The sequence below is a fragment of the Sciurus vulgaris genome, assembly GCF_902686455.1.
Source record: "Sciurus vulgaris genome assembly, chromosome: 3".
Classification (NCBI taxonomy): Eukaryota; Metazoa; Chordata; class Mammalia; order Rodentia; family Sciuridae; genus Sciurus; species Sciurus vulgaris.
Genome location: NC_136463.1, coordinates 183,528,697 through 183,555,324, shown reverse-complemented (window position 1 = coordinate 183,555,324; position 26,628 = coordinate 183,528,697). Strand labels below are relative to the sequence as shown.

Genomic DNA, 26,628 nt, shown 5'->3' with positions numbered 1-26,628 from the left:
AGGGAAGCAAACAAGGAGATGAAAGAGCAAATGCAGGCTTTGAATGATCGCACCAATAGACAGTTAAAAGAGCAAATACAGGAAGCAAAAGATCATTTCAATAAAGAGTTAGAGATATTGAAAAAAAAAAACAAACAAACAAACAGAAATTCCTGAAATGAAGGAAACAATAAACCAAGTTAAAAATTCCATAGAAAGTATAACCAATAGGATAGAATGTCTGGAAGACAGAACCTCAGCTATCAAAGACAAAATAGTTAATCTTGAAAACAAAGTTGACCAAACAGAGAAAATGGTAAGAAATCATGAACAGAATCTACAAGAACTATGGGATATCATGAAAAGGCCAAATTTAAGAATCATTGGGATTGAGGAAGGCACAGAGATACAAACCAAAGGAATGAACAACCTATTCAATGAAATAATATCAGAAAATTTCCCAAATCTGAAGAATGAAATGGAAAATCAAGTATGAGAGGCTTATAGGACTCCAAATACACAAAATTACAATAGACTCACACCAAGGCACATTATAATGGAAATACCTAACATACAAAATAAAGACAGAATTTTAAAGGCTGCGAGAGAAAATAATCAAATTACATTCAGGGGGAAACCAATATGCAAATCAACAGATTTTTCAATCTAGGCCCTAAAAGCTAGAAGGGCCTGGAACAACATTTTTCAAGCTCTGAAAGAAAATGGATGCCAACCAAGAATCCTATACCCAGCAAAACTTACCTTCAGATTTGACGACAAAATAAAATCCTTCTGCGGGGGCGCCTGGCTCTCCTTGCAGTGCTTGACAGAGTTCCACTCAAGGATGATTGCAGAGACTCATCCTAAAAGGATTGCATGCCAGCTGTATGCCTCCCTAGCTTGGATGTTATTCTGTGGAGTTTTCCTAATAATATATTACTCACTTCAGTCTGGGGATCTTGCTAGAAGTGATGGGAATAATTCTACAAATGTCCAGAAAAACATCATGGAGACAAAACACATGTTGAAACCCTGGGATGTTAACCTCACTACAGGAGAATGTTTTTATTATGTTAAAAATCAAACACTGTATTTACTGGCACAGCCAGGACGTGTTGGGACACAGAAACTTATAGATAACAATGTTTCCCCAAGTTCTAAGCACAAAGCACCTCCCACAGTAGCTACTAGATATGGACCAGCTTGTTTTATCAATGGCAAGCCCTGGTACCCCCTAAAGGCAAGCCCTTAGAGAAGGTAGATATAGATCTCCCCCTATCTCCTACAGGGTGGTTTAATCCAGATGATGGTTGTGTTTACGTGTGGTGGTAAGGTAAAAGAATAAGGTTTCACAACATTCCTTCCTTCCTAAAAGGATATGTCACCCCTATAATAAACGTTGGTACACAATAACCATTGGGATCGCTGCCCTCCTGTAGCCCTTAACTCAGCAATTTAGATATTAACCAGATGGACCTAGTAGAGATGGTCACATGAGATTATTTGTCTATCGCTTTACCGTAAAAAGTAATAAGAATAGTCTTAGGTCATATAGAGTTTAGATATGAAGGAAATAAACATTGTATTAGCTCATTGACTTAGTTAAATATTCTTAAAATAATTGTGATTAGGTAAGGATAATCTGTAAGGTTACTGTTTTCTCATAATCTTTCGGTAAAAACAATTTCTGCCTATGCTTTGGAAACTTCTTTGATTTTATTAATCACAAGCCCGTCATCAAAGCCTGAAGAAAAATGTATATAAACCCAGCCTTCCCCAGAATAAAGTGGGATTGATTGCACCAGAACTAGAGTCTGTGTCTTTTATTCTCCATCCATCGCCAATGCTGTCTCCCTGTGCCCTGTTTACCAGTGTGGAACCCATGGACTCCTGCTAGGGCTGGACCCCGGCATCCTTCCATGATAAACAAAAGCTAAAAGAATTTTACAAAAAGAAAGCCGGCATTACAGAACATTCTCAGCAAAATATTCCATGAGGAAGAGATGAAAAACAACGATGTAAATCAGCAAAGGGAGGAACTATCCTAAAGGAACAACCAGATAAAGGAGAAATCAAGTCGTATCAAAAAAAAAATGAGCCAAATGATCAGGAATACAAATCATATCTCAATAATAACCCTGAATGTTAATGGCCTGAACTCATCAATCAAAAGACATAGAAGGCAGATTGGATTAAAAAAGAAAGATCCAACAATTTGCTGATGCAAGAGACTCATCTCATAGAAAGAGATACCCACAGACTAAAGGTGAAAGGATGGGGAAAAACATACCATGCACATGGACTCAGCAAAAAAGCCAGAGCATTCATCCTCATATCAGATAATGAGGACTTCAAGCCAAAGTTAGTCAGAAGGAATAAAGAAGGACATTTCATACTGCTTAAGGGAAGCATAAATCAGCAAGACATAACAATCATAAATATCTATGCCCCAAACAGTGGCTCATCCATATATTTCAAACAAATCCTTCTCAATGCCAGAAATCAAATAGACCACAACACAATAACACTAGGTGATTTTAACACACCTCTCTCACCACTGGACAGATCCTCCAAACAAAAATTGAAAAAGAAACCATAGATCTCAAAAACACAATCAATAATTTAGACTTAACAGACATTTATAGAATATACCATCCAATGAAGACCGAATACACTTTCTTCTCAGCAGCACATGTATCCTTCTCTAAAATAGACCATATATTATGCCACAAAGCTACTGTTAGCAAATACAAGAAGATAGAGACACTACCTTGTATTCTATCAGATCATAATGGATTGAAATTAGATATAATTGACAGTATAAAACAGAAACTACTCCAACACCTGGAGATTAAATAATACACTGTTGTATGATGAATGGATAACAGAAGATATCAGGAAGGAGATTTAAAAATTCTTAGAGGTAAATGAGAACAAAGAAACAATGTATCAAAATCTCTGGGACATTATGAAAGCAGTTCTTAGAGGAAAATTTATTTCATGCAGTGCATTCAATAAAAGAAGAAAAAAAATCAACAAATAAACGACCTGACACTACAGCTCAAAGCCCTAGAAAAAGAAGAATAGAGCAACACCAAAAGTAGTAGAAGACAGGAAATAATTAAAATTAGGGCTGAAATCAACAAAATTGAAACAAAAGAAACAATACAAAAAATTGACAAAATAAATAGTTGGTTCTTTGAAAAAATGAACAAAATTGATAAACCCTTAGCCACACTAACAAAGATGAGAGAAAACCCAAATCACTAAAATTCAGAATGAACAAGGAAATATCACAACAGACATGATTGAAATACAAAACATAATTAGAAGCTATTTTGAAAATCTATACTCCAACAAAATAGAAAATCTTGAAGACATCAACAGCATTCTAGAGACATATGAATTACCTAAGCTGAATGAGGAGGACACACACAATTTAAATAGGTCAATTTCAAGTACTGAAATAGAAGAAGTCATCAAAAGCCTACCAACAAAGAAAAGTCCGGGACCAGATGGGTTCTCAGCGAAGTTCTACAAAACCTTTAAAGAAGAGCTCATTCCAATACTCCTCAAAGTATTCCATGAAATAGAAGAGGAGGGAACCCTCCCAAACTCTTTCTATGAAGCCAATGTCACCCTGATACCTAAACCAGACAGAGACACATGGAGGAAAGAAAATTTCAGACCAATATCCTAAATGAACATTGATGCAAAAATTCTCAACAAAATCTTGCCAATCGCATACAAAAATATATTTAAAAGATAGTGCACACAATCAAGTGGGTTTTATCCCAGAGATGCAAGGTTGGTTCAACATCCGGAAATCGATAAATGTAATTCACCATATCAATAGACTTAAAGTCAAGAATCACATGATTATTTTGATAGATGCAGAAAAAGCATATGATAAAATACAGCATCCCTTCATGCTCAAACACTGGGAAAAATAGGGATAGTGGAAACATTCCTTAACACTGTAAAGGCCATCTATGCTAAGCCCATGGTCAATATCATTCTAAATGGTGAAAAACTGAAAGCATTCCCCCTAAAAACTGGAACAAGGCAGGGATGCCCTCTTTCACCACTTCTATTCAACATTTTCCTCAAAACTCTAGCCAGAGCAATTAGACAGACCAAGGAAATTAAAGGGATACGAACAGGAAAAGAAGAACTCAAACTATCCCTATTTGCTGATGACATGATTATATATTTAGAGGAACCAGGAAATTCCACCAGAAAACTTTTAGAATTCATAAGTGAATTCAGTAAAGTAGCAGGTTACAAGATCAATACTCATAAATCTAATGCATTTTTATACATAAGTGATGAATCTTCAGAAAGAGAAGTTAACAAAACTACCCCATTCACAATAGCTTTGAAAAAAATAAAATACTTGGGAATCAATCTAACAAAAGAGGTGAAAGACCTCTACAATGAGAACTACAGAACACTAAAGAAAGAAGTTAAAGAAAACCTTAGAAGATGGAAAGATCTCCCATGTTCTTGGATAGGCAGAATTAATATTGTCAAAATGGCCATACTACCAAAAGTGCTACACAGATTCAATGCAATCCCAATTAAAATCCCAATGACGTACCTTACAGAAATAGAGCAAGCAATCATGAAATTCATCTGGAAATATAAGAAACCCAGAATAGCTAAAGCAATCCTTAGCAGGAAGAGTGAAGCAAGGGTTATTATAATACCAGACCTCCAACTATACTACAAAGCAATAGTAACAAAAACAGCATGGTATTGGCACCAAAATAGACAGGTAGATCAATGGTACAGAATAGAGGACACGGACACAAACCCAAATAAATATAATTTTCTCATACTAGACAAAGGTGCCAAAAATATGCAATGGAGAAAAGATAGCCTCTTCAACAAAAGGTGCTGGGAAAACTGGAAATCCATATGCAACAGAATGAAACTAAACCCCTATCTCTCACCCTGCGCAGAAATCAACTCACAATGGATCAAGGACCTTGAAATCAGACCAGAAACCCTGCATCTAATAGAAGAAAAATCAATCCAAATCTTCACCTTGTTGGCTTAGGATCAGACTTCCTTAACAGGACTCCCATAGCACAAGAAATAAAAGCAAGAATCAATAACTGGGATAGATTCAAACTAAATAGCTTTCTCTCAGCAAAGGAAACTATCAGCAATGCAAAGAGAGAGCCTACAGAGTGGGAGAAAATCTTTGCCACTCATACTTCAGATAGAGCACTAATTTCCAGAATATATAAAGAACTCAAAAAACTCTACACCAAGAATACAAATAACCCAATCAACAAATGGGCTAAGGAAATGAACAGACACTTCACAGAAGAAGATGTACAAGCAATCAACATATGAAAAAATGTTCAACATCTTTAGTAACAAGAGAAATGCAAATCAAAACTACCCTAAGATTCCATCTCACCCCAATTAGAATGGCAATTATCAAGAATACAAGCAACAATAGGTGTTGGCGAGGATGTGGGGAACAAAGTACACTCATACATTGCTGGTGGGGCTGCAAATTAGTGCAGCCACTCTGGAAAGCAGTGTGGAGATTCCTTAGAAAACATGGAATGGACCTACCATTTGACCCAGCTATCCCACTCCTCAGCCTATACCCAAAGGACTTAAAATCAGCATTTTAAACTATATATCATCAGAGATATAGTCACAACAATGTTCACATCTGCTCAATTCACAATAGCCAGATTGTGGAACCAATCTAGATGCCCCTCAATTGATGAATGGATAAAGAAACTGTGGTATATATACCATGGAATATTACTCAGCCATAAAGAATAATAAAATTATGGCATTTGCAGGCAAATGGATGCAGTTGGAGAATATCATGCTAAGTGATATAAGCCAATCTCAAAAAAACCAAAGGACGAATGATCTCACTGATAAGCAGATGATGACACATATAGGGGGTGGGAACCTGGCAAGAATGGAGGAAGGAGGGACTGTATAGAGGGATAAGATGGGGGAGGGGTGGAGGGAGGAAAAAAATAACAGAATGAATCAAAAACCTTATCCTAGGTAAATGTATGATTACACAAATGGTATGCCTCTACTTCGTGTACAAACAGAGAAACAAGATGTACCCCATTTGTTTACAATAAAAACGAATTTTTTAAAAAAAAAAGAGAGAGAGAACAAAATGACCGCCTACCAGACCTTTATTTATTTCCTTTACAATAACTGCAGAGGTCAGCAAAGGGGACTGAGAATTCTAATCCCTGGACAGCAGAGTAAAGTGATCTGACTGCACATGGGCACAGAGGAAACCGCGAGGCCCCTTCCTCCAGGACTGGATGCTTCCCCGAGGGAAGAGGTGGCCCCTAAAGGCAGAGTGTGGAGCCGGGCTGACGGCTGAGCAAGCAGGCTGGGAGCCCTCTGCCTGCACGTGGGCAGAGGGCGAGTGCTGCATGCAGAGCTGAAGATCGCTGGCTGTCCCCTCCCCTGCTCGGGTCTCCGTCCCCTTGTGTGGGCTGTGAGCTGGCTGAGCAGACCTCTGTGCTGAGTGCTGTAGAAACACCTGCCTAGACCTGCAGAGCCTCTGTTCTGTCCCTCCATCCAAAGCCAAAAAACCTTCATTCCAAGCCTAACCTGTGAGAGAAGTGTGATACATGCAACCGCCTTTCAGTGACTTTTTCCCCATCTCTCCTCTTTTATGTGGCTGCTTTTTAGTATTCACTGGTGACCATTCCACATTGAAAAAAAAAAAAAAAAAGGTCTCTTTTAATTAAAGACTGAAAAGTCTCTCCCTGAAAGACCTTTAAAAATGGTCTCAAGAGTGATCTCATAGTAGACACTACTCCGTAAATACCTGTCGAATGGATGAGTGAAGAGACCACCATCCTAGAGAAAGCTGACGAGAAGAGCCAGACTAGGATTCCAAGTAACTCTGCCAACAAGGGCTTGCAACTCTAGGAATGTTCTCTGGTAATGGAGAGGAGCAGGCGGAGGACTGGAGGTATCTTTAACCCCCAATTAGGTTAAAGCGGGATGGGAAAGGCCATATGGAAATCGCTTAACAAGAAGAGGGAAACACGACTTTCTCACAAGGTCCTATTCCGAGAAAAATGATCTCTTCAAACACTGACTCAAATACAGTCACCCTGATGGTCTCTTAAAGTCCAACCACAGGCCAGCTGCAGCCAAGGTGAGCTCAGCCGTGTCCAGAGCCTACGGGGGCTAGAAAGCTGAGCCCTTGCTTAGTAGCTCAGTGTCAGAGGTACCCTGTCAGAGTCACTGAGGGCTTGGGCTGCTTCCTGTGAAGGGCCACAGGTGATTCGGGGCATCCGATTTGTGACAGTGGGTGTGTGACAGCACGTCGGGTGGCCAGTTTTCCAACACACACACCACTTGCCATCCCTCAGGTCCGTGAGTGAATGGCACTTGTTCTCTTGGGCAGACTGACTGTCAAGGTCTACACTAAACAAAAGCTACTCTTGTCGCTTCAAATCTTCCTCCCAAGTCTTCTCTGCTGAGGAATGACCTGAGTCTGTTAAGGGGACAGCATGTGGTGGAAGACACTTCCTATTTGTAGTCGTAGAAGAAACTGTTCAAGAGAGATTACATAAACCCAAACTCTAAGAATGCAAATCTGTAGGGTAAGTTTGTTAACCCATCTCCTGGAAAACCAAACCAGGACTCACTTTCAAAGTCTCTCTTCCACCTCCTTGGGCAAAACACACAATGGGGATCTTGCCACCATAGTTGGAATCTGCAAAACATAAAAAGTAAACTTCACTTGGGACTCAGTAGAAACGCTCCCCTACCTGAGCAGGTGTGCTGGAGTTTCTTCCCTGCGAGCCCAGGAAGGACGCGTTCAGCCATGGACTTGACCTTGATGCTACTGGTTGATCACAATTGGTGAATTTAGGTGCACCAGACTAGAAATATTATGATTTGGAGTCATCGTGCAATCTGTTACTTGTATTTAACGTACTAAAGACTGTGCTTGTTTACTTTGGCTAATATGATTAGAGTAGGTTCAAGTTTATCTTACAATGATGATGTTCTCTCATTTGCACAATGGGGCGTTCTCTTGAGAGAGTTTGGTGTGTAAACATATCACATTGTGAAAGAGAACAATGGAGAACATCTCCAAGAAGTCCCCGTGGTGGGATCTGTCACTAAATCACAAGGTAATCTGGTTCCACGGCAGGACACATCCCAACACCTCGTCTGCAGGAAGAGAAGGTGTATGTCACTTAACACATCAAATAAACCAACGTTTATTTGAAACCCCTGAAAACCAACGTTTTAGGTGGCTGTATTCCACAGATGGAGCCAAGACTCAAGGAAGAAAACCATCCAGCTGTTAAACAAGTGGGTCAGTTTTTTATCATTTCTATCCTAGTTAAAGGCATTGCATTTTAAACTATGTTTGCCATCATGGATCTTATTTGTTCTTAAGTGCTATCCAGTGGAATAAAAGACTGCAGACGACCTGTATTGACAAAGGAGAGTGGGAAGACGGCACTAGCCACGCCTTCCGCATGTCAAAGGGCACCATTTACAGGGACCCGGGCAGAGCCGCCCGTGATGAGTGGAGGCAGAAGAGATCTCGTGGCTTTTCCTAGGCAATGAAGACAGCTACCCAGGAGGGCTCTTCAGGTGTCACCCCGCAGCTGGCCGATACAACTGCTGAGCTGCCACTTTTACTGGACTCACCCAGACTCACACTTCCTGAGCACTGACCTTGACTTGTGCGCTCGGAGATGTATTTCTCCAGCTGATTCCGGAGCTTGGCTTCAACGGTGGGGTGTCCGTGACACCCATTGTCCACAAGCAGCAAGTGGGTGTGATTGTTGTCCAGAACATACAGCGGGTCCCTCGTGAAGTCATCCATGATGTACTGAGCTGAAAAATACCCCTGGAAAGTACAGGGAATTCGTCTCTGAGATTTTATTCGCTGACCAAGATGCACGATAGCATTTTTATGGTCATGGTAAAGCTGATCCTTGGGCTCAACTCTACCTCCTCCCATGTTCCTAAATTCAGAAGGATCTCGGGGCTCTGCTCATACTTCCTTTTAAGAAAGTAAAGGCTCAAAATGGCTCAGCCAACCTGCCCACTGTCACATATATGACCAGTGGCACTATAAAGATCAGATTCCCAGTCCAGTTCTTGGTCCATTGCCTCATGCTCTTTTGCATCAATTCACCGGAGTGAAGCGCATTCAAGAAATCACATAGGCGTGTATGTGATGTGTGCACGCACACACGTGCTCATGTGTCTACGTGTCTGGGTACACAAGCAGAGGCGGACACTAACAGGCACACGTACATGTTTGTCTGGAATCAATCACATACTGGCACCTGTGCTAGGGTCTCAGGATTAGGAAATGGATAAAAGTATGCACATGAGAAGTGCTCAGTAACAAGAGCACTAAAAAGAGTGATTAAATGGATACTTTGTCACAACAGTACCAGAGAAAAAAGACAATAGAAGAATCCTTGCCAAGAGTATTCCTGACCCTCCGGCTCCACCCAGGTTGTTTAGCTGTTAAAGTACAAGGGCTGCATTAAAAGGGGTTATGACCTTGTTAAAGTACCAGGGCTGCATTAAAAGGTGTTATGACCTTGACTCCAAGAGAAGAATGTGAGTTGAAAGCCCCAGGCAGAAAGAAAAGCTATTGCTTCTACTGATGACGTGTAAAACCAGAACAAGGCCAGAAGGAATGTCCGATGGCGTAGTCTCTTCTCCAAGTGGCCCTCGTCCAGTTAGAAGCTCCAAGAGGGAAGTCCTGGCTGTGACAGGTGAGGTGATGTTTTCAAGACAGGCACACCCAGGTGTTTGACAAGGAGCCCCACAAACTTTCCTAGGTCAAATAATTCCCATTTCCTTTACACTCTTCCAGAATACAACCCAATTCCAAAACCTTAACTGGAAAAGAATCAGAAGAAAAAACTAAAGATCAACCTCTTGGATGCATAAAGACACGAACAACCCAACAAATCACTGGCTAATTAAAGGCAGCAGAACAATGAAGGAATCATCCAAGTTGTTTCCAGGATTCAGCCCCTTAGAATGTGGGTTAAAGGAGAATAATAACCCATAAATGCAAAAGATCTCCCAAACTCAGCTCTCATTCTTGATTTAAGAAATTATAAACTAGAAATAAAAGGATGATTCTATGACTTTTAAGTCTGTGTCTATTGAACCTTGGCCAAATCATGTGGATCTGTCAAAGGCTAAACCACTGCCACTCATTATGAGACTGGAGTGCTGGATGCCTGCTGAGGTTCCTGCTTTCAGAAGCACCCTAGACTGGACATTCTAGCCAATGTAAGATGATAAGCAAAAGACACAGGGCACAATCAAATGGAAGCGCTGTTTTAATTTTTTAATTTTTTTATGATAACATGGAGAATCTACTGAAAAACTATTAGAACTAGGAAGAGTCTGATATGTCTCTGATTCAAAACAACAATAAGCAAATCAATACTTTCATGTGCACCAGCAAAAATCACTTTAAAAATTACATTAAATAGAACCCCCACTTATAACAATAAAAATATAAAATCCCTAGAAATAACATAGAACCTAACAAAGAAAACTGCAGAACTATTCTGCAAGACTCAGACTTGCAAAAGATGAAAGGCACATATTCCTGGAAGAAGAAGTATATTACATTAATTTCAATTTTTCCAGTATCAGCTCAAGGCTTAACATGACTCTACTCAAAGAGTGCATTACTATTCTTGTTTGTTTTGTCCTATGACTGTATCTGACAAAGGTCTTCTCAAGTTTAAGTGAAATAAAGTGTGAGAACAAATAGCCAGGAAAAATTTGCAAAAGGGGAATAATCAGTAGATGCCTGAACTATCGTTTTTATTGCATACAGAGTGCCACAATAATTTTTAAAGTGTCGTACTGCCTCAAGAGAGAGCAGACGATGGAAGACGAGAGGGGAAGGTGCTGAAAGAGATCATAAACATGTGCAGAACTCATGTTTGTGGGGTGGCATTGTTTCAGGTCAGCTAGACCTGTCCTTTCACAGACCCATCAGTGGTGGGGGCTGGAATGGAGCCTCGAGTAGAAACCAGGGGACGAGATGACCCCCAAGCTGTTAGGAACAGGTGGTCCAACTATAGCAAAGATCAATCACTGCAGACCAGGGAAAGAGGAAAGACACCAGGAAGCAGCCACAGGATCATCTGGGCGCACTAGGAAACCACGTTAAATCACCAGGTGTCACTAACAGAACTAGTACCAGAAGGCTCTAAAAGCAACGCGTTTACCATAGAAACGAAAATGAAGGAAGAAAGACAAGAATCATAATTACACGTAATTCCACAACCCAGTGACAGTCCCCACCAAGAGTTTAGTATGCTCAGTTCTTTTTAGATAAAATACACATTTATAATATGTATTATTCTAAGTACATAATATATATTAATAATACGTATTATATGTATAAATATATTTCACACTAAAAATTCTATTTCCCGTACTATTCAAACACCTTTGGAAAGAGTATCTCTTAATAGCGCCATGATTTCCCCTCACATCGTATAGTATCCACCTGAAGACTTCCCTATCTGGAAATAAATGTTACCAGGTAATAAAAATCTAGTCATAGAAATTGAGTAATAAGTATTACTCAATATTTAGGTTTATGCCAAATCTTACCTATTACAATAAATGCTTCAGTGAACATCTCTGCCCAAATATTAAATCCTCTAGTGATGGATTTACAAATCTGATTGCCGAACCTACTGTGTGAAAAGGTTTATGCTCTAGACACAGATTTCTAATGATTTTATAGAAAGGGCAGAGATTTGCTCTTTCTCCAAAATTGTATGAAGACCCCATGCTTCTGTATGTAACGGAAGGCTATAAACGTTTTCTAAATCAGCAATGGCTGGGCTATCACTGTTGTTCACTGGGTTAAACCATCCAACTTAGCATGCTATGGGAGCTGATTTTTCACTGCCCTTTGCCTATACTCAGTGAGAATTCCTCTATTCGGATTTTCTTGTTCTTCTTGAATCAATTTGGGAAAATTATAGTTTTACAGAAACATAGCAATTTTCATGAGGTTTTTCGGATTTATTGATATACAAGTAGATTTAGCATCCTCAGAATTTTTCTCAATATCAATTCTTATGTCTAATTTCTCAGCTCCACGTAATCTAAAATTATATTCCAGAAAGTAATTCTTGACCCAGTATGTATTTTCAAATGGCGCGTTGTCTCCTCACTTCTGAGTGATTGACATTTTCCGTTAAATCCTGACTCATCCATTTCATGTCTCACCTGTAGACTGAGAATGTGTCCCCTACACGGCCTCCAGGGAAACACTGAAGTCTTTTTCAATCCACTTCAAGGATGTTGTGAATCAATACCTGTACTGTGTCCACCATGGGATAATCACCCACCCTAAGGTGGCTCTGTGTCCGTGACATCACCGGTGGAAGATGGCACTCGGTCCCACCCAGCCTGCCACCACCCTCCATGCTTGGCTCCAGCCCCCACCCCCCGAAGGTGCCAATTGATGTGAGACCATTTCACCATCGTTGGCGAGTGTCTACTAATAACAGAAACCACCCTTCCCTGTGACGTTGAGATAGATCTGCCCCATGACCATACAGCAGGCTGTGATGGGAACAAGTCGGAGAAGGGAGCCAGCTCCAGACCTGGAGAGGAGCCACACCCAGACCTCTCTGCTCCATCCTCCTCCACTCTGCCGTGCTGCCTCCCGGGGATGCTTGACCTGCCACTCTCCCCTTCCCCTTGGAAGTCCCCAAGATGGCAGCAGAGATACAAAAGTAAAACCATTTTAAAAACCCACAGTGATCCCAAACTCCTTACCACTTACTGTCTGAACTTCTACCGAGCCCTGGATGGAAGAAGGTGAAGAATAAATGTAGGTTTCTGAACATTAGGTCCAAAGCCTCTGGGCAGGGACCATCTGTTGCTTAAGAAGGCCCCCAACTCACCAGAAATACTGTCTGCAAACCCCACACTTGCTGAAGACTCCACACGGCCACCTTGTGTTTTGAACCTGAATTGTGCCTTGATTCCTCTCTGATGCAGTCACAGGAAACAGCCAGGTGGGTCTCAGCCTTCTTACTGCCCAACTAAGTAGGGAGCACAATACGTGGCCTGAATTCCTATGGGGGGCGGCCAGCAGCAATGGTACTACACCAACACTTGGAATATTTTGGGATGAATTCAGGTCCTAGTTACAGAGAATGAGGGACCCAATTCTCACGTGAGGTTGCTGGGAATGAACTGTGATGAAAGAGCGTATCCACTGTCCAGTCCTTCCTGGGGGTTCCGGAAGCATGCCATCTTCTGTTCATTCCAGACACCCAAAGACCGTCCTCCTAAGGCTGGCCTGGGCACCACACAGCCAGTGTCCAGGCCACGGCCTGTGCCCTGAGCTCTCTCCCACATCTCCTCCCTTCCCACCTGTACCTCGGCATCACCACTGCGGATGAGGGTGTCCCGGTTGGAGACCATGCCCCAGGCTGCTATGCCGATGGCCACGATGTTCTCTTCCGAGCTCCTGCTGATGGTGTTATCTCTCACCACCTCACCGATGTACCTCATCAGGCCGTAATGGGTGCCACCCGTGAGGATCCAAGCACCTGTCAGCCAGGGGAGAGCACATGTCTGGCTGTGCCCACAGGCCCCTGGGGAGCACCAGGGTGCGGCACTGGCAGGCCCACCATGGAAGGTGAGGGAGGGCCTCCGGTGCTCCTGAGAGGCGGTCCTCAGGAAACAATCCTGGCCCCACTCGAGGTCTGTGTCACCAGCCTCTCTGGCACATTGGGTCAGCAAATCTGCATCCGCAGTCAGTCTCCAGGGGATTCTTTTTACCAGTAGTAAAGGCCTGGCCTGAGCCTTTAAGTGAGCTAGGCAGATCAGGCTGGGCTAGCAGTGCACCCTGCCTGCAGACCCTGCAGCTTGGATTGGAGTGGGACCTTCCTGGAATAGCCCTGGTGCCTGCAAGTTTGCTTTGCTTTATAATTACTGAATTCTGCACACAGGTCAGGTTCATGTTTGATCATCTCAATGGCAAGGGATTTGAGGGGGGTACATGTGTGTGTGTACAAAACAGAAGTACATAAAATATCCATGAAATATTATTTAGCATAATGGAAATGAAACTCATCTCATCTGCTGCCTGTGCAGGAATCCACGGAGGGTAGTGACTGGCCTCTGTTGGCTCTAACAGTGGAACCCCAGGGGTTACGATGCAGCCTCTCCTCCGGCTGTAATTTTTCTTTACTCTTTGTCTCCAAATTCAACTACTGTCTTCAGCAAAGAGGAACACGCTCAGTTATCTCCCACATCTGTGTCCTTCCAGTATTTTAAGATAACTTTGCTGTGACCCTTACAAGCCTCCGACCCGCTTCCTTCGGCCACTTCTCACAGGGCTGATGTTCCCCCTAAATGACCAACATGGAGGACCAGGAGACCATTAACTTCCCCTCTCTGGTCATCTCACCACCCTAAAGAGAAACAGGCCCTCATTCATGGCAGGCATTTTGTCTGTTTTCTTCTGCTATATTCCCAGCACCTAAAATGATTCTGGCACACAGTGGGCACTTAATAAGTGTTTGTTGGATGGATGGATGCTATGTGTGCTCAGGATTTAGTAGTAAGGAAGCTTAATTGCTTAAATCCTTAACAAAGTGACTACACACAGTGACCCCTCAAACCGGTCAAGACGTTGAAAAGAATAAATGGGTGAGATCACAACTTCTTTTCCATATTACAGAAAAACCCACATCTAAATAAGACTCCTTAGTTCTGTCAGTCAACTAACCTTCGTAAAAGAAACCTCAGAACGTTACACTCAGATAACTGAGCCTACTTCTAAGAAAAGATCGGCCTCGCCTAGATGGAGGACCATTCCCTGAGCTGCTGGTGTGTACTCTGCAAATAGCAGTGGACGACACAGAAGGGCTGAGGACCAGCGCCAGATGCAGGAAAACTGGAAAATCCCTGGGGATCTGGAGCGCAAAAGGACAAAAGACAACCTTGGCTCTAAAGGACACCCTGAGGATGTGAGAGATGGCTGTGACCAGATAACGGTACCAGTCAGTGTTGACTAGTGGGTGTAACGGTCCCACTGGGGTGAGGAAGGTCCCTGCTCTTGGAGAGGCATGCTGGCAAACTTGGGGGCTAAGGGCCACCATGCCTAAAACCTGCTTCAGGTCCTGACCCCCCAAAAAACATAACATGTAGGTATTTGTGAAAGAAGAACAGACACATGAGGAAATGTTAACGGGGGAATCTAGGAGGAGCTTGTGAGAGTGTTCATTGTATCATTCTTGCAGCTTCTCAGTGGACTCAAAAATTTTCAGAATAAAGTTAAAAAGAAAGACGAGAATACTAAGCTGAGCGTTTCAAGTAACAATGTCACCATCGTTTGTATCTCAGATGCTCACGCGGTACTTACAATCTGCACTATCTCTACTTCCAAAAGTACGTCATTGACCTCAAAAATTAAAGGACAAGCAAACGTTCCTTTTGGACGTGCCAGGATATTCTTGGTGAGATTTTATATGTGTAAATAATAAAATGAAACCTTTAGATTGAAATAAACACAATCACCCTGAGGAAGCGCCTTAGGGCGATGGGAAGTTACTAGGGAAGCCACTGCCCGCGCCTGCCAGTCTGTCCCCTTGAGAATGCTGCAGTAACCAAGCAACGGTCGGCCCCGCGGTGGCCGCGCGCCCCCGGCAGGTGGCACCTTTGGACTGCGCGATGTAGATGAGGCGGCTGAAGATCTTGCGCATGCGCGGCTTCAGGGCGAAGTTTTTGGCGCCGCCCGTCACGGAAATGACCAGGTTGGGCGTTTTCAGGTGCCAGTGCTGGGTCAGCAGCTCATAGAGGGTCTCCGCGTCCGTGTCGCAGGACAAACGGATGTACTGTGGGGAGAGGGAAGGCGTCAGGGTGGAGGCCCAAACCCCGTGCACCGCCGGCCTCCACCCAACCCGGCGGCGTGTGCAGCAGGGCAGCCGCGGGCGGATCTGCATCTTCGAGCCCGGGTGCGGACACCTTGAGGGGCCCAGGCTGGGGCAAGCAGAGCTGTGCGCAGGCAGGAGAGGTGCTGGGCCATCGTGGAGCAGAGGCCATGGAGGAGACAGCAGTGCAGGGAGCCCGTGGCCTTCAGGGCCGCCAGGACAGGGCTCGGGAATGAGAGGGATCCAAGGCTCCCAGCCAGGACAGCCTGTGGGCAGTGCTGTCATCCAGGCAGGGAACACCAAGGATCTGCAGAGGCCCTCATCTGACCATTGGACACGGGTGCAAAACTCTGCCTGAGTTCACAACATGAGCGTGAGAGGGACATGTCACCTTATCAAGGACCACAGGTATTCTCAGGAAAACCACACCCCAAGCTCAGTGGACAGCTCACAAAAGCTCACTGACCTTTTGAGGCCATGAGGCCCAACATGAGTATTATAAAGGAGCCCACAGTATGTGTACAGAAGCTGGGGACAACCCAGTCCAGCTGAGCATAATCTGGTCACCACTTTGTGACCTTTGCAAAAACGTATCTTTTCCTGCTGTTGTTTCTGGCCTGGTACTATTAGACCATTAGCAGTACGTCCAGGTTGCCCAGTTGCCGCAGCATATAAATCATCTCGCTAAAGGAGAAAGGGCACTTACCTTGCCTTTCTTCCCCAGGGCCTCAAACTGAATGTCCCCAAAGGCATCTGTGGGAAACTCCTTGGTGTGTTTCTTGTAATTCCACTTCTCGCTTTGGTTGACCTGGGTGCCTTCCATGTGATGGCTCTGTGTGTAGCCACATTTGCACACGTTTTCCCTGAGCCAATGACATTGGTGGAAAGGGGCAGATTTCATTCAGTCTACTTAAATAGTTCATCATGGGATAAACCGTGCATTACTAACTTAAACATGAAAAGAAGTTCTACATCATGTTTTATTTTCAGACCATTTTCCTTATCTATATTGTTTGTACAGAAGCTATTCTTGTTTATTTTTTATTCGCCAACACGCTGGCCCTGTGCCAGGAGCTGGGATAGGGAAGCAGAGCCCTGCCCCCCAGGGAGCCTTTTGGCCAAGCAAGTAGGCATGAGGCTGTTGTGGGACTGATCTCTGAAACCAGGGATCAATTTATTCAGCTTCTCGTCTGGGTCATAACACCCAGAAGGGGGCAGCCATCAGCACCAACCCCACCACTTTCCTGGCTGTTATTGCTCTTCCTAAGTGAGGTGAGCAGTCCTTCCCAAGGGCTGTACTCACTGGGTTGACACAGTTCCCTGGAAGGGGCCCAAGTGTTCCAGAGTCCAGAGAGACCAACCTTTCTATACTGGATATTAGCTACTTGGGAGACTTTCAGGGAAGACAAAGTGCAAGAAACAAACACTAGCTCTCCCCATGAGTACAACAGAACTAAGGGCAATTGTCCATTTGATGACACATGCACCACAGGAAATTGGAAGAGGATAGAAAGATAGTGACAACTCCTCTTCCTCTTCTTCCACAATGTGCTTCAATCACTCAGCAACATTGATTGAAACGGCACTCTGAGTCAGACCCGGACTGAGCTTCGTGACTTCCCAGGATGAACTGGATGCGATTCCTGTCCTCAGTTGCTCATGGTCCCTTGGGAGCAGCTAAGTACAGACCTGGCCAAGTTATTGAGGAACAGGAAAAGCACTTCCTTTGATCCTGGCACCACCCTGTTCCTGCCATCCTGACTGTGAGGGCTGGAAATGAGGCCAGGTGTGTAGCTGACCTGTCCACGGCGTGTGCTCTGTAAGGTGACCCTCAACTGATGGGGATGCCAAGCACACACGCCCAGAAGTAACAAAGGAAGAGCAACCCAAAAGAAGCAGAACATCTAAAAACACCTCGATGATTATTTGACCCCTCTATCCAGAGCTACATTCCACCTCAAGTGTAGGATTTCCAAACAGTTGAACAGTAACAAAAGAAGTTCTAATTTGGTAAAAAAAAAAAAAAAGAAACAACCGTTCACCCTCCTCCTGGCTTTTTTTCTGCCTGTCCCACCCCTTGGTTCTGTCCCTCCTAGTCTTTCTCTAATCCATCTTTGGACAGGATTCGAAAGAGTGGTAGGAATTTGAGGGACCAAGGCCAGTGGAGAAGGACAACAGACTGTGGTCATAAACCTTGCCCAAGGTACAGTTATGGGAAAAATCATCTCACCAGGGGTCACCACAAGCCACTGGCTCCCCTAAGGGAAAGGCTGCCACGACAGGTTGTGGGGGCTCCTCGTGGCGATTACCCATTTGACACAGGGCCTGGGGGAATTGAAACCACTTGCAACCTCATCCATACAATCAGCTTCTGAATCCCGTGAACCGTGCACAATCGATAGGCCCAGAAACAGAACATTAAGCCAGGGTTGACATTAGTGTCCCTTTCTTGGGAATATGGGACCAAAAGAATAGCTCCCATCTCCCCTCAGGACAAGGCCTGCCCCAGGGAAGACTGAGGCAATACAGCATCAATCCAACTGAGAAGAAAGAAAGCAGGTGTCCAAGAGGTGGAGACGAGAGGTGGGTGGACAGGACGAAGGCGTCCCCACGGTGCAGTCCTGGTTTCCAGCCGTCCTGGGGCTCAGTCACCCAGTCACTCTCTTCTGTAAGTGGCTTTCCTGTCTCCACAGCAAATCCCCTCTTTAAGGCTAAACTAGTTGAGCTTTTCATAACCAAAAACCTTAATTACTATAGAGGATGGACATTGCCTTTATTCAAAATATTTGTCAAAAAATTCAATATTTGCTAGAGTTATAAAGATCAAGCTGGAGACCAGATCCCAAAATCAACCCTCTCCAGTAGCATCCTGTCCTGCAATCAGAACAGCTCCCAAGGGCATCATTCCATTTCACCAAGAAAAAAAGTCACCGAGAATTGAGCACAGTTTGCTCAGCCCTTTCTCTTACAGAGCCCCTGGGGACTTCCCAAGCTGTGGCTGACACCCAACTCTCCTCTCCTGTCCCCATCTCTGTTACAGTTCCACATTCTTTGGAACGTGTCCACACCCACCCAAGTTCATCGCAGGATGGGAAGAGAATTCCCTCCCTCCTCTCTCTTCTTTAACTGAAGACAGACTCTTGACCCTTTTTCTGCGAAGGGTCAAGGTGAGTCTCAGGTGACTTTAACAAAGAGAGTTATCTGGCTCCATTTTGATGGTTTATGGGCTGGCAGCCCTCCAACCTCCACTTTGTGTGAATTGGATTCAGATGAAGAGGGTTTGCTCTAAAGGCTTGAGGAGCTCAGATACCTGGAGGAGGAAGAGGGATGGTAGAGAGAAAAGCTGAAGAGGACAGGAGGGCACCAGGACCCTCGTTCCAGCCCTCAGACCAAGAAGGCTGAATCCTACAGAGCTATGCTATCCAATATGGTAGCAACTAACCACATTTGGCTGTTTAATTTTGCATAGAAATTAAATAAAATTAGAGAATCCAGTTCCTCAGTTGTAATGGCCACATTTCAAGTGATCAGTAGACACAAGTGACTGGCTTCCATATTGGACAGCACAGATAAAGAATACTTCCACCCTGTCAGAAAGTTCTGCTGTAGTGTCACAAAAGCATCATGCTCCCTGTTTCTGCCTGGAACCCGGTGTGGCCAAGGTAGTGAGAATCGAGGAAAGCAAACCCAGATCCAGGGAATACCACCTCAAGAGTGCCAAGAGGTTACCCAGCAGGGGTAATGGTCCAGCATCACCCTCCGGTAGCCTGTCAAGAATCAGATACCTGCAAGGGGTTAGAGTTGACTGGGCCTGGCACATGTGTGACAGCCCCAGGTTCTCTTAGAGGAGACTTTAGGTAGCAGGTCAACTAGTATGACAGATTGCAGCAATCACTTCCTTTGATTCACTTGTCTGATGGCATATTCTCATTACCTATGGAGAGTTAGAAATAATAAATATGGGGAAGCTTATTGCCTTTCCTCTGGACACTCTGCATTCCTTGTGCAATGGGTATCCCTGTCCTCTGTTTGTGTTGCTGAGATCTGCGACAGCTTACCATGTCTCCCATTATTCTGACCCACACTCGAGATGCAATCAAGCACAGTAAGGTGGAGTGATGCATTTCCTTTACTTATTCCACTTCCTCTTCTGCTAGTAACTACACCCTGCTTCTCCTCTGAGGAAGCATCCCTTTCTACACTGAGTCATGGAGGACACATCACCAGCTCAACTCGGAATCAATATATTTCATTCTCCAATCCCAGGGGAGGCTGAGAGAGGGGCACATGGCCCAGGCCAGGACAGCTAGAGCCATGAACATCTGCCCAGGACTTTGGCAGAACCTCTAGGGACAAGGCCCTTTTCCCCCAGCAAGTACAATGATAAGCCAAAGAATGGAGACCATTTATCCACCATGTGTGAAGAGCCTGCTCACCACAGAAGGACAGAAACTACAGGTGGGGAGAAGACTGACAGGTGACATCATTGGGCCCCTGGATCTAGCTGTGCTTTTCTGCACAGCTACCAGTATTACACCCCTCAGACCCTCTACTTCCTTGAAAGCTCATGAGATTGGACACCTGGAACTGAGAACGTGTTGATGAATTTGACCTGCCTGGAGCGTTGTCATTAAAAATGGAGGCAGCTGGAGAGAAAGAAAAGGTACCATCTTGGAATCAGGGTGTTTGGGTTCGAATCCCTATCTATCTTCCAGGCGATCGTGGAAGAATACTGAACCCACTTGGCTTGTCTCTCAAATGATAATCCCAGCCACCTTGCAAGGGCATTTATAGTATTATAAATCAAGTATATAAAGTCCTATGACATAGCCAATGCTCAGAAAATACGTGTTGAATGAATGGATCTAAACTGTGTTCTCTACCAGTCAAATGAATAGACTAACAGCAAAGTTCTTCAATGAAGCGTTTGGAGATCAGATAGCTGGCTGGCAGAGTTTGTACTCATCAGATGATTCATGAGGAGCACATTTATATCAATGACAAAGCAGAGATCTCCTAGTTTTTCTGCTGTTCATTTTCTAACTCACACCAAGTCAGAGAACCGGTTAGGCTCATGGTAGGTATTTTATGTGCTTCCTTATTGAATCCTTATCACAACCCATGAGGTATTTTTTGCTAGGTTTATAGGATAAGAGAATTCAATTCCAAAAAATATAATTGGCTCAGGGTCACACGGTGAGGGGCAGCCAAGTCAAGGTTGGAATCAAAGCTGACTTTGAAGCTCCTGCCCGCTTCCATTCTGCTCTCTTCACTGCCTCCATTCAGCAGAGGCCCAGTCCTTCAGTCATAAACCACAGCAGCAACCTCCAATCCATGAATGCCACATTCTCCCCAACAGGCAAAAGAGAAGGAGCAGAGAGGAACAAGAAGAGCAGGCGTCGGCTTAGAGAAGTCTAATTAGATCCAGATACGTCTACCACCAGACCGATCGGCAGCATCCCTCCCATTCACTCGCTTGCTGGCTCATCTGTGTTGGACACGTCACAGCCTTGATGTGCCCGGCACAGAAACTCAGAGCAGATGAAAGCCCAGTTACAAAGGAAGGTACAGAGCCCACGGCTGGGAAGAAGGGCCTGATAGGGGAGCACAAACATGCCATTGCCTAGCAACTGCTATGGAGCAGTTGTCAAGGCCCCACGGTGGGCTCCCAGGCTTCTGGGAGTACTGCAGGGGTGACGGTCCCTCTCAGCAACCTTAGCAGCTGCTGTAGCTCCAAAGCTAAAAATACCCAGGAAATCATATAATTCAAGGTACTTGCCAGATCCTCTTGATCACACACCATTTCTGGGAATTACAAGATGAAAATGGCCTTCATAATGCACTAATGGGCTTTTATTTGTTTGCTGTAATGGTGGCTAATAATTAATTTTTAAACACGGAAGCGAAAATGGAGGGAAACGGTAGCTTACGTGGCCTTGGAATCTTTGGTAAAGAAGACGCATTCCCGCTTCTTAAAATTCGCTTGAATAAAATTCACCAAGTCCTTTGGAGAAAAACATTGGATAACACATTACTGGCTGATTCATGCCTCCTTACAAGATGAACGAATACCAAATACGTCCCAAGCCACTTCAGGGGTCCACCTCGGGCATGCGACCTTTGCTCATGCTTTTGGACTACACTGGGTTTTTGGTTTTAGTTTTGTTTTGTTGTTTTGTTTTTAGGGAGCATACATTTACATTTTTATAGTTAAATGCAAATGCTTCAAAAGTTCTTAGAGTCATCTGGTACATAGAAATTATGCATTTCTGTCTCTAAGACTACCAGGAGGAGTAAGCACTGCATTAAAGTCTAGCATTTAAAAAAATGTATCAGCACTGATTTCCATTCCTCTTCTGCTTGCTTTTGAAAAGATGTTTCAAAGCCTCCTTCCATGGTTGTATTTATTCCCTGGTGGGCAAGGTGGTTAGGCATATCTGAGGCTAATTATAACAAACACCAAAGCCTTTACAAACCAAAAGTTTTCTTTAGGTTGGCAGAAGCAAGCTATTTGAAAATAGATGAAAAAATACTTTTAAAATACCTACACTCTTCAAAATGAGTGAAGAGATCTGTAACACATTAATCATCATATGACTGACCAGAATGTAAAAGGATAACAAATCAGACAGATAGCCCAGTGGAGAAAAAGCCAGGAGACAAGAGCAGCCGTTGAATGAAAGAGAACATAAATAACCCTGAGCGCACAGAACTGGCTCTCAGTACGAATGAGACAAACGTGAAGTTAACCACCGTGAGCCTCGATCCACGCACACCAGTGAAAAGGACAGTGAACACCAGCAGGGTGAAGGGGAGAGCCCTGGGTCTCCGGGTGGAGAAACTGGTACGAACAGGCAGAAACGGGCTCCCTGTTGCCTGTAAAGCCACTTCCCTAGGGAGCAGGCCCTAGTGGAGAGAGGCAGGGGTTTCCTGAGTGACCCGCACACTCTGAATGCCTGGTGGTGAGATTGTGGCTTTAAGGAGCATCTCAGCCTCGGGAGTCGGACCTGCTGGGGCTTCACTTCCCAGCAGCCTGAATCCACTCCCTGCGGCACCAGGTGCTGACAGCTGAGCGCTCCGGCCACATCCTGCACAGTCATCACAGAGAGCTGATAACAAAGCCAGGCCGGCTCCTTTCCCACAGCCAGGCCTTCACCTGCAGCACTGCAGGATGGGGTCTCTCTCCCCTCCTCACACCCCACACCCTGCGGAGGCAAGCCCTGAGGAATCAGAGAATGGGATCACAGCTTCCTCTTTCCCATCCTTTGAACCCAAGTTGCCCCCAAAATTCTGTTTCCAAATGCCATGAAAAAGAAATAGACACCTTCACCCACTGGCCTCAACCCCAAGGACATGCCTCGGGGAGACCTGGGGAGCATACCCTAGGGTGTGAAGAGTGCTGTCAATCCCGATGGCAAGAGCCAGAAACCCAGAAGTCCAGCTCCTCAGGCTGGACAGACACAGGCACGTGGCCGAACTCTACACAGTGGGAATGATCAGCAGTGGCTGCTCCAATCATTGTAGACGAATCTCAGAACCAGAGTAAAGAACTCACCAAAGAATCCTTACAATGCACGAATACAAGAAGTGGACAGAGTCAGACATCCCTAAAAAGCCAGGAACCGGGACTGAGACCCAGAATTCAGGACAGCGGTTATGACCTCTGACAACAGAGGGCCTGACCACCCTCAGGGAGGGCCCAGGGGAGCTTATGAAACACTAAGCTTTCCACATCTCAAGCCGGTGGTGGGTACCGGGCATTGCCGGTGATCTTTAAGCTAGAAATTTCCATGTGGATTTCACAGCAAAAAGTTTCAAAATGCTCATCTGTATGGAAGAATTTTAAAAATCTGTGATGTCCATTTTTGCTCATATTTTTGATTCACTTAAATAATTTGAGTCTACCTCCCATGGATGTGAAAAGTCAGCAGCCCTGTGCATTGCAGAATCGGGGCTCCTAGAAGGGCTGATGGTAAAAACGGCCTGCTGCTAATAATTCCCTCTCTAAATGCACTTGGCAGGGGCACTGCTCAGGGGCAACAGGGGCCCCCAGAACTGAGGGGCGAAGCAGGAGCCCCAGGAGCCCAGCAGGAGGAGACATCAGCCTTGGCCCAGCTCCCAGGGCGCCGAGGCCTGAGGCTGAGTGGACCCAGCCAGGGGCCCTCCTCCCTCCCGGGGTGCTCCATCGTCTGGGGTCAGAGGAGAAGAGCAAGGGGTGGAACAGCGGGGAAGCCACCAAAGCCCCTGCACAGTTTCTCAGAGCCAGGTCTACGACGCCACAGGGGCAGGCTCTCAGGAGGGCTCAGTCCTGGGGGCCTGAAGTGCAGGGCAGCACCCCAGGACAGTGCCTCCTTCAATTTCACGCCCTGAGCATCTCGCTTGCCTGGTCCTGGCCGTGGGAGGCTGGCCCCAGCCAGAGGAGGGCGGAACCCCTTGGCTGTGCACCAAGCCAGCCCCCAGTATCCACCAGGCAGAGCCAAACACTGGCGTGACCAGCACCCCCTGCCCCCATTCCTACTCCTCCCTGTCTTTGTAAAACTAGCTGATATCTTGGCTTTGAACTGTATAGTCAGAGGGAACTGGACATCCAACTGGAAAGTTAGCCTTATTTCCTGGCAGATGAGAGTATTTGAGGTGGTCAGAGAGTGCAGGACCTGTGGAGACATGTCAGCAGAGGGTGTCCTGCTGGTGTCCTCTTCTAAGAAGCCACGACCTGGCATGGCTGAGGCCTGAAGGCAGGTGGGTGCTGTCTTGGGTTGAGGAGAGACAGGCCAGCAAGTACTGAGGAGTTTACTATAGGAACCACTGTGAGTTCACCCAAACTGAGACCCTGACCACCAACTGGCAAAAGGGACTTGGATTTGAGAATCAATCCTGAACCCAGTGGGCCAGAAGCAGGAGCAGCGTGCACGAAGAAGTGAACCAAACATTGAAAATATGGGGTTTAAAATTTCCTGGAAGGGCTGGGGATATTCTCAGCTGGTAGAGTGCTTGCCTTGCATGCACAATGGCCCTGGGTTCAATCCCCAGCTCCACCAAAAAAAAAAAAAAATTTCCTGGAAGTCATTGGTGATTTGTTAGGGTGGCCGTTAAAAACTTAAAACAGAAATGCTTGGAAGCAACACAGAAATGAAAGTGCTTTTACAGTCAAGAAAAATCACTCAGAAAGCAAATGGGAGGTTGAGAGATTCTTTTTAAAGAAGGCAGACGGGTCACCAAACAATCCTAACTGCCCAGGCGCTTGGCAAGTGGCGGGGTCGACTTACGCTCTCGCTGTAGGACACGTCTGTGCTCCGAGACACGCTGGAGTACAGGGTCCGGGTGCTGCCCAGGACGCCGTTCCTCCTGCTCCTCATGCTGAACCTGGCACCCTCGAAGGACATCTTGCCTGTGAAGATTTGGGGATGAGTGTGTGTTACACAACAAAAGGGTTTCCTTCAGAGCTTGCCTGTCCCTCTTTGCCATGTGGCCCACCAGGGAGATTTTATCCCTGAACCAATCCTTTTCAGTCCGAGATCCGGCTGGCCTTTCCACCCTTCAGCACGCCTTGCCTGGTGCCCCTGCCTGGGTGCCACCTCCCGAGGTGGCAGAGCACATGGTGCCATATTGCGACATCCTCCAGCCTGGGTGCCCTGGGGGCAGACTGTCTCATCCGACCCTCCTGGAGCACCTCACCCGGCTCACACCGGCTACTTGCTAGGGTGATGGACATGGAGTAACTAGCATATTACATGGACAGAGGACACGCCACTGGACCAGGAGAATCCTGGCTCTGGTCAAGCCAAGCAAAGAGGGAAAGGGACCTTGAAAGAGGGCCCCCGGCAGGGCCAGAGGACAGTGGGCCCCAGAACAACCTGAGACTTTACAGCAGCTGCATGGGCCCCCAGCAGGCTGGCACTTCCACCCAGGCTGTGGGACAGGCTAGGGAGCCTCCTGTGTCCTGAAGATGCTTCTTAACTTTCCTCACTCTTCCCACTCCAAGACACTCTTGTCCAAGCTCTGGAGACCCCTTTCCTGTCTCCTGAGCTCCAACTTGGACCCTCATCCAAACTATCCAGACAAAACCCTCGACCAAACTATCTCAATTCCCCAAGTGGTCCTGCAGATGCGGTTGGCAGGACATTTCTAGAACAAACTCAGCGTCCTTCCTATACACCCGCCCTGCATCCCCTCCTCCAGGGACCGCACTCCTCCCTGTCTGTCCTCACACATGCAGGTGGCAGCTCCCCCTGGCCCCCACCCGGCTCTCTGCACACAGCTGCGGTCGGTCAGGAGCCTGGCGGCTTCCCCAGCCTGAACACACACGCCTCCTCCCCGCTGAGCCCCTCGTTCCCCATCTGAGCCCCTCTGTCGGAGCCCTCTTACCCCACCCCTCCACCTCTCCACCTCCTGCCCATCCTCCAGGTCTGGGCTCACACCTCCTCTCTCCAGGGAGAAGCTCCAGGATGTGCACACGGCGGGCACCACGCCATTAGCATCAGGACTGTTTAATGATCTGTTCCACCCTGTTAGCTTGCGGAGGCCAAAACCACGTCCACCTGGAGCACCACTAGATTTCCAGGATCCAGCACAGCACAGGAGGCAGATCCACACACCATTTATTGCATGAATCATTTGAACAAGTCAGTACCCCCTCGAAAATCCTCCTTTGATCTGCAAATGACCCTCAGGTTGACGACCTGACTTGCAGATGCAGAGAGAG

General features: G+C 45.6%; 1 protein-coding gene across 1 annotated transcript in view; it reads right to left on the bottom strand.

Annotated features, from left to right (window-relative positions):
• The window catches only part of TRPM8 (transient receptor potential cation channel subfamily M member 8), a 78,877-nt gene extending 52,480 nt beyond the window's left edge, over positions 1–26,397 (bottom strand). Inside the window, exons 1-8 of the mRNA XM_079131540.1 lie at positions 26,345–26,397; positions 25,193–25,314; positions 21,857–21,930; positions 16,633–16,789; positions 15,713–15,890; positions 13,426–13,598; positions 8,698–8,872; positions 7,650–7,717 (exon numbers count right to left, since the gene is read on the bottom strand). Of these exons, the coding sequence (XP_078987666.1) occupies positions 7,650–7,717; positions 8,698–8,872; positions 13,426–13,598; positions 15,713–15,890; positions 16,633–16,789; positions 21,857–21,930; positions 25,193–25,309 (942 nt within the window). The 5' untranslated portion in view covers positions 25,310–25,314; positions 26,345–26,397. The remainder of the gene's footprint in view (positions 1–7,649; positions 7,718–8,697; positions 8,873–13,425; positions 13,599–15,712; positions 15,891–16,632; positions 16,790–21,856; positions 21,931–25,192; positions 25,315–26,344) is intronic.
• Positions 26,398–26,628: the final 231 nt, after the last annotated feature.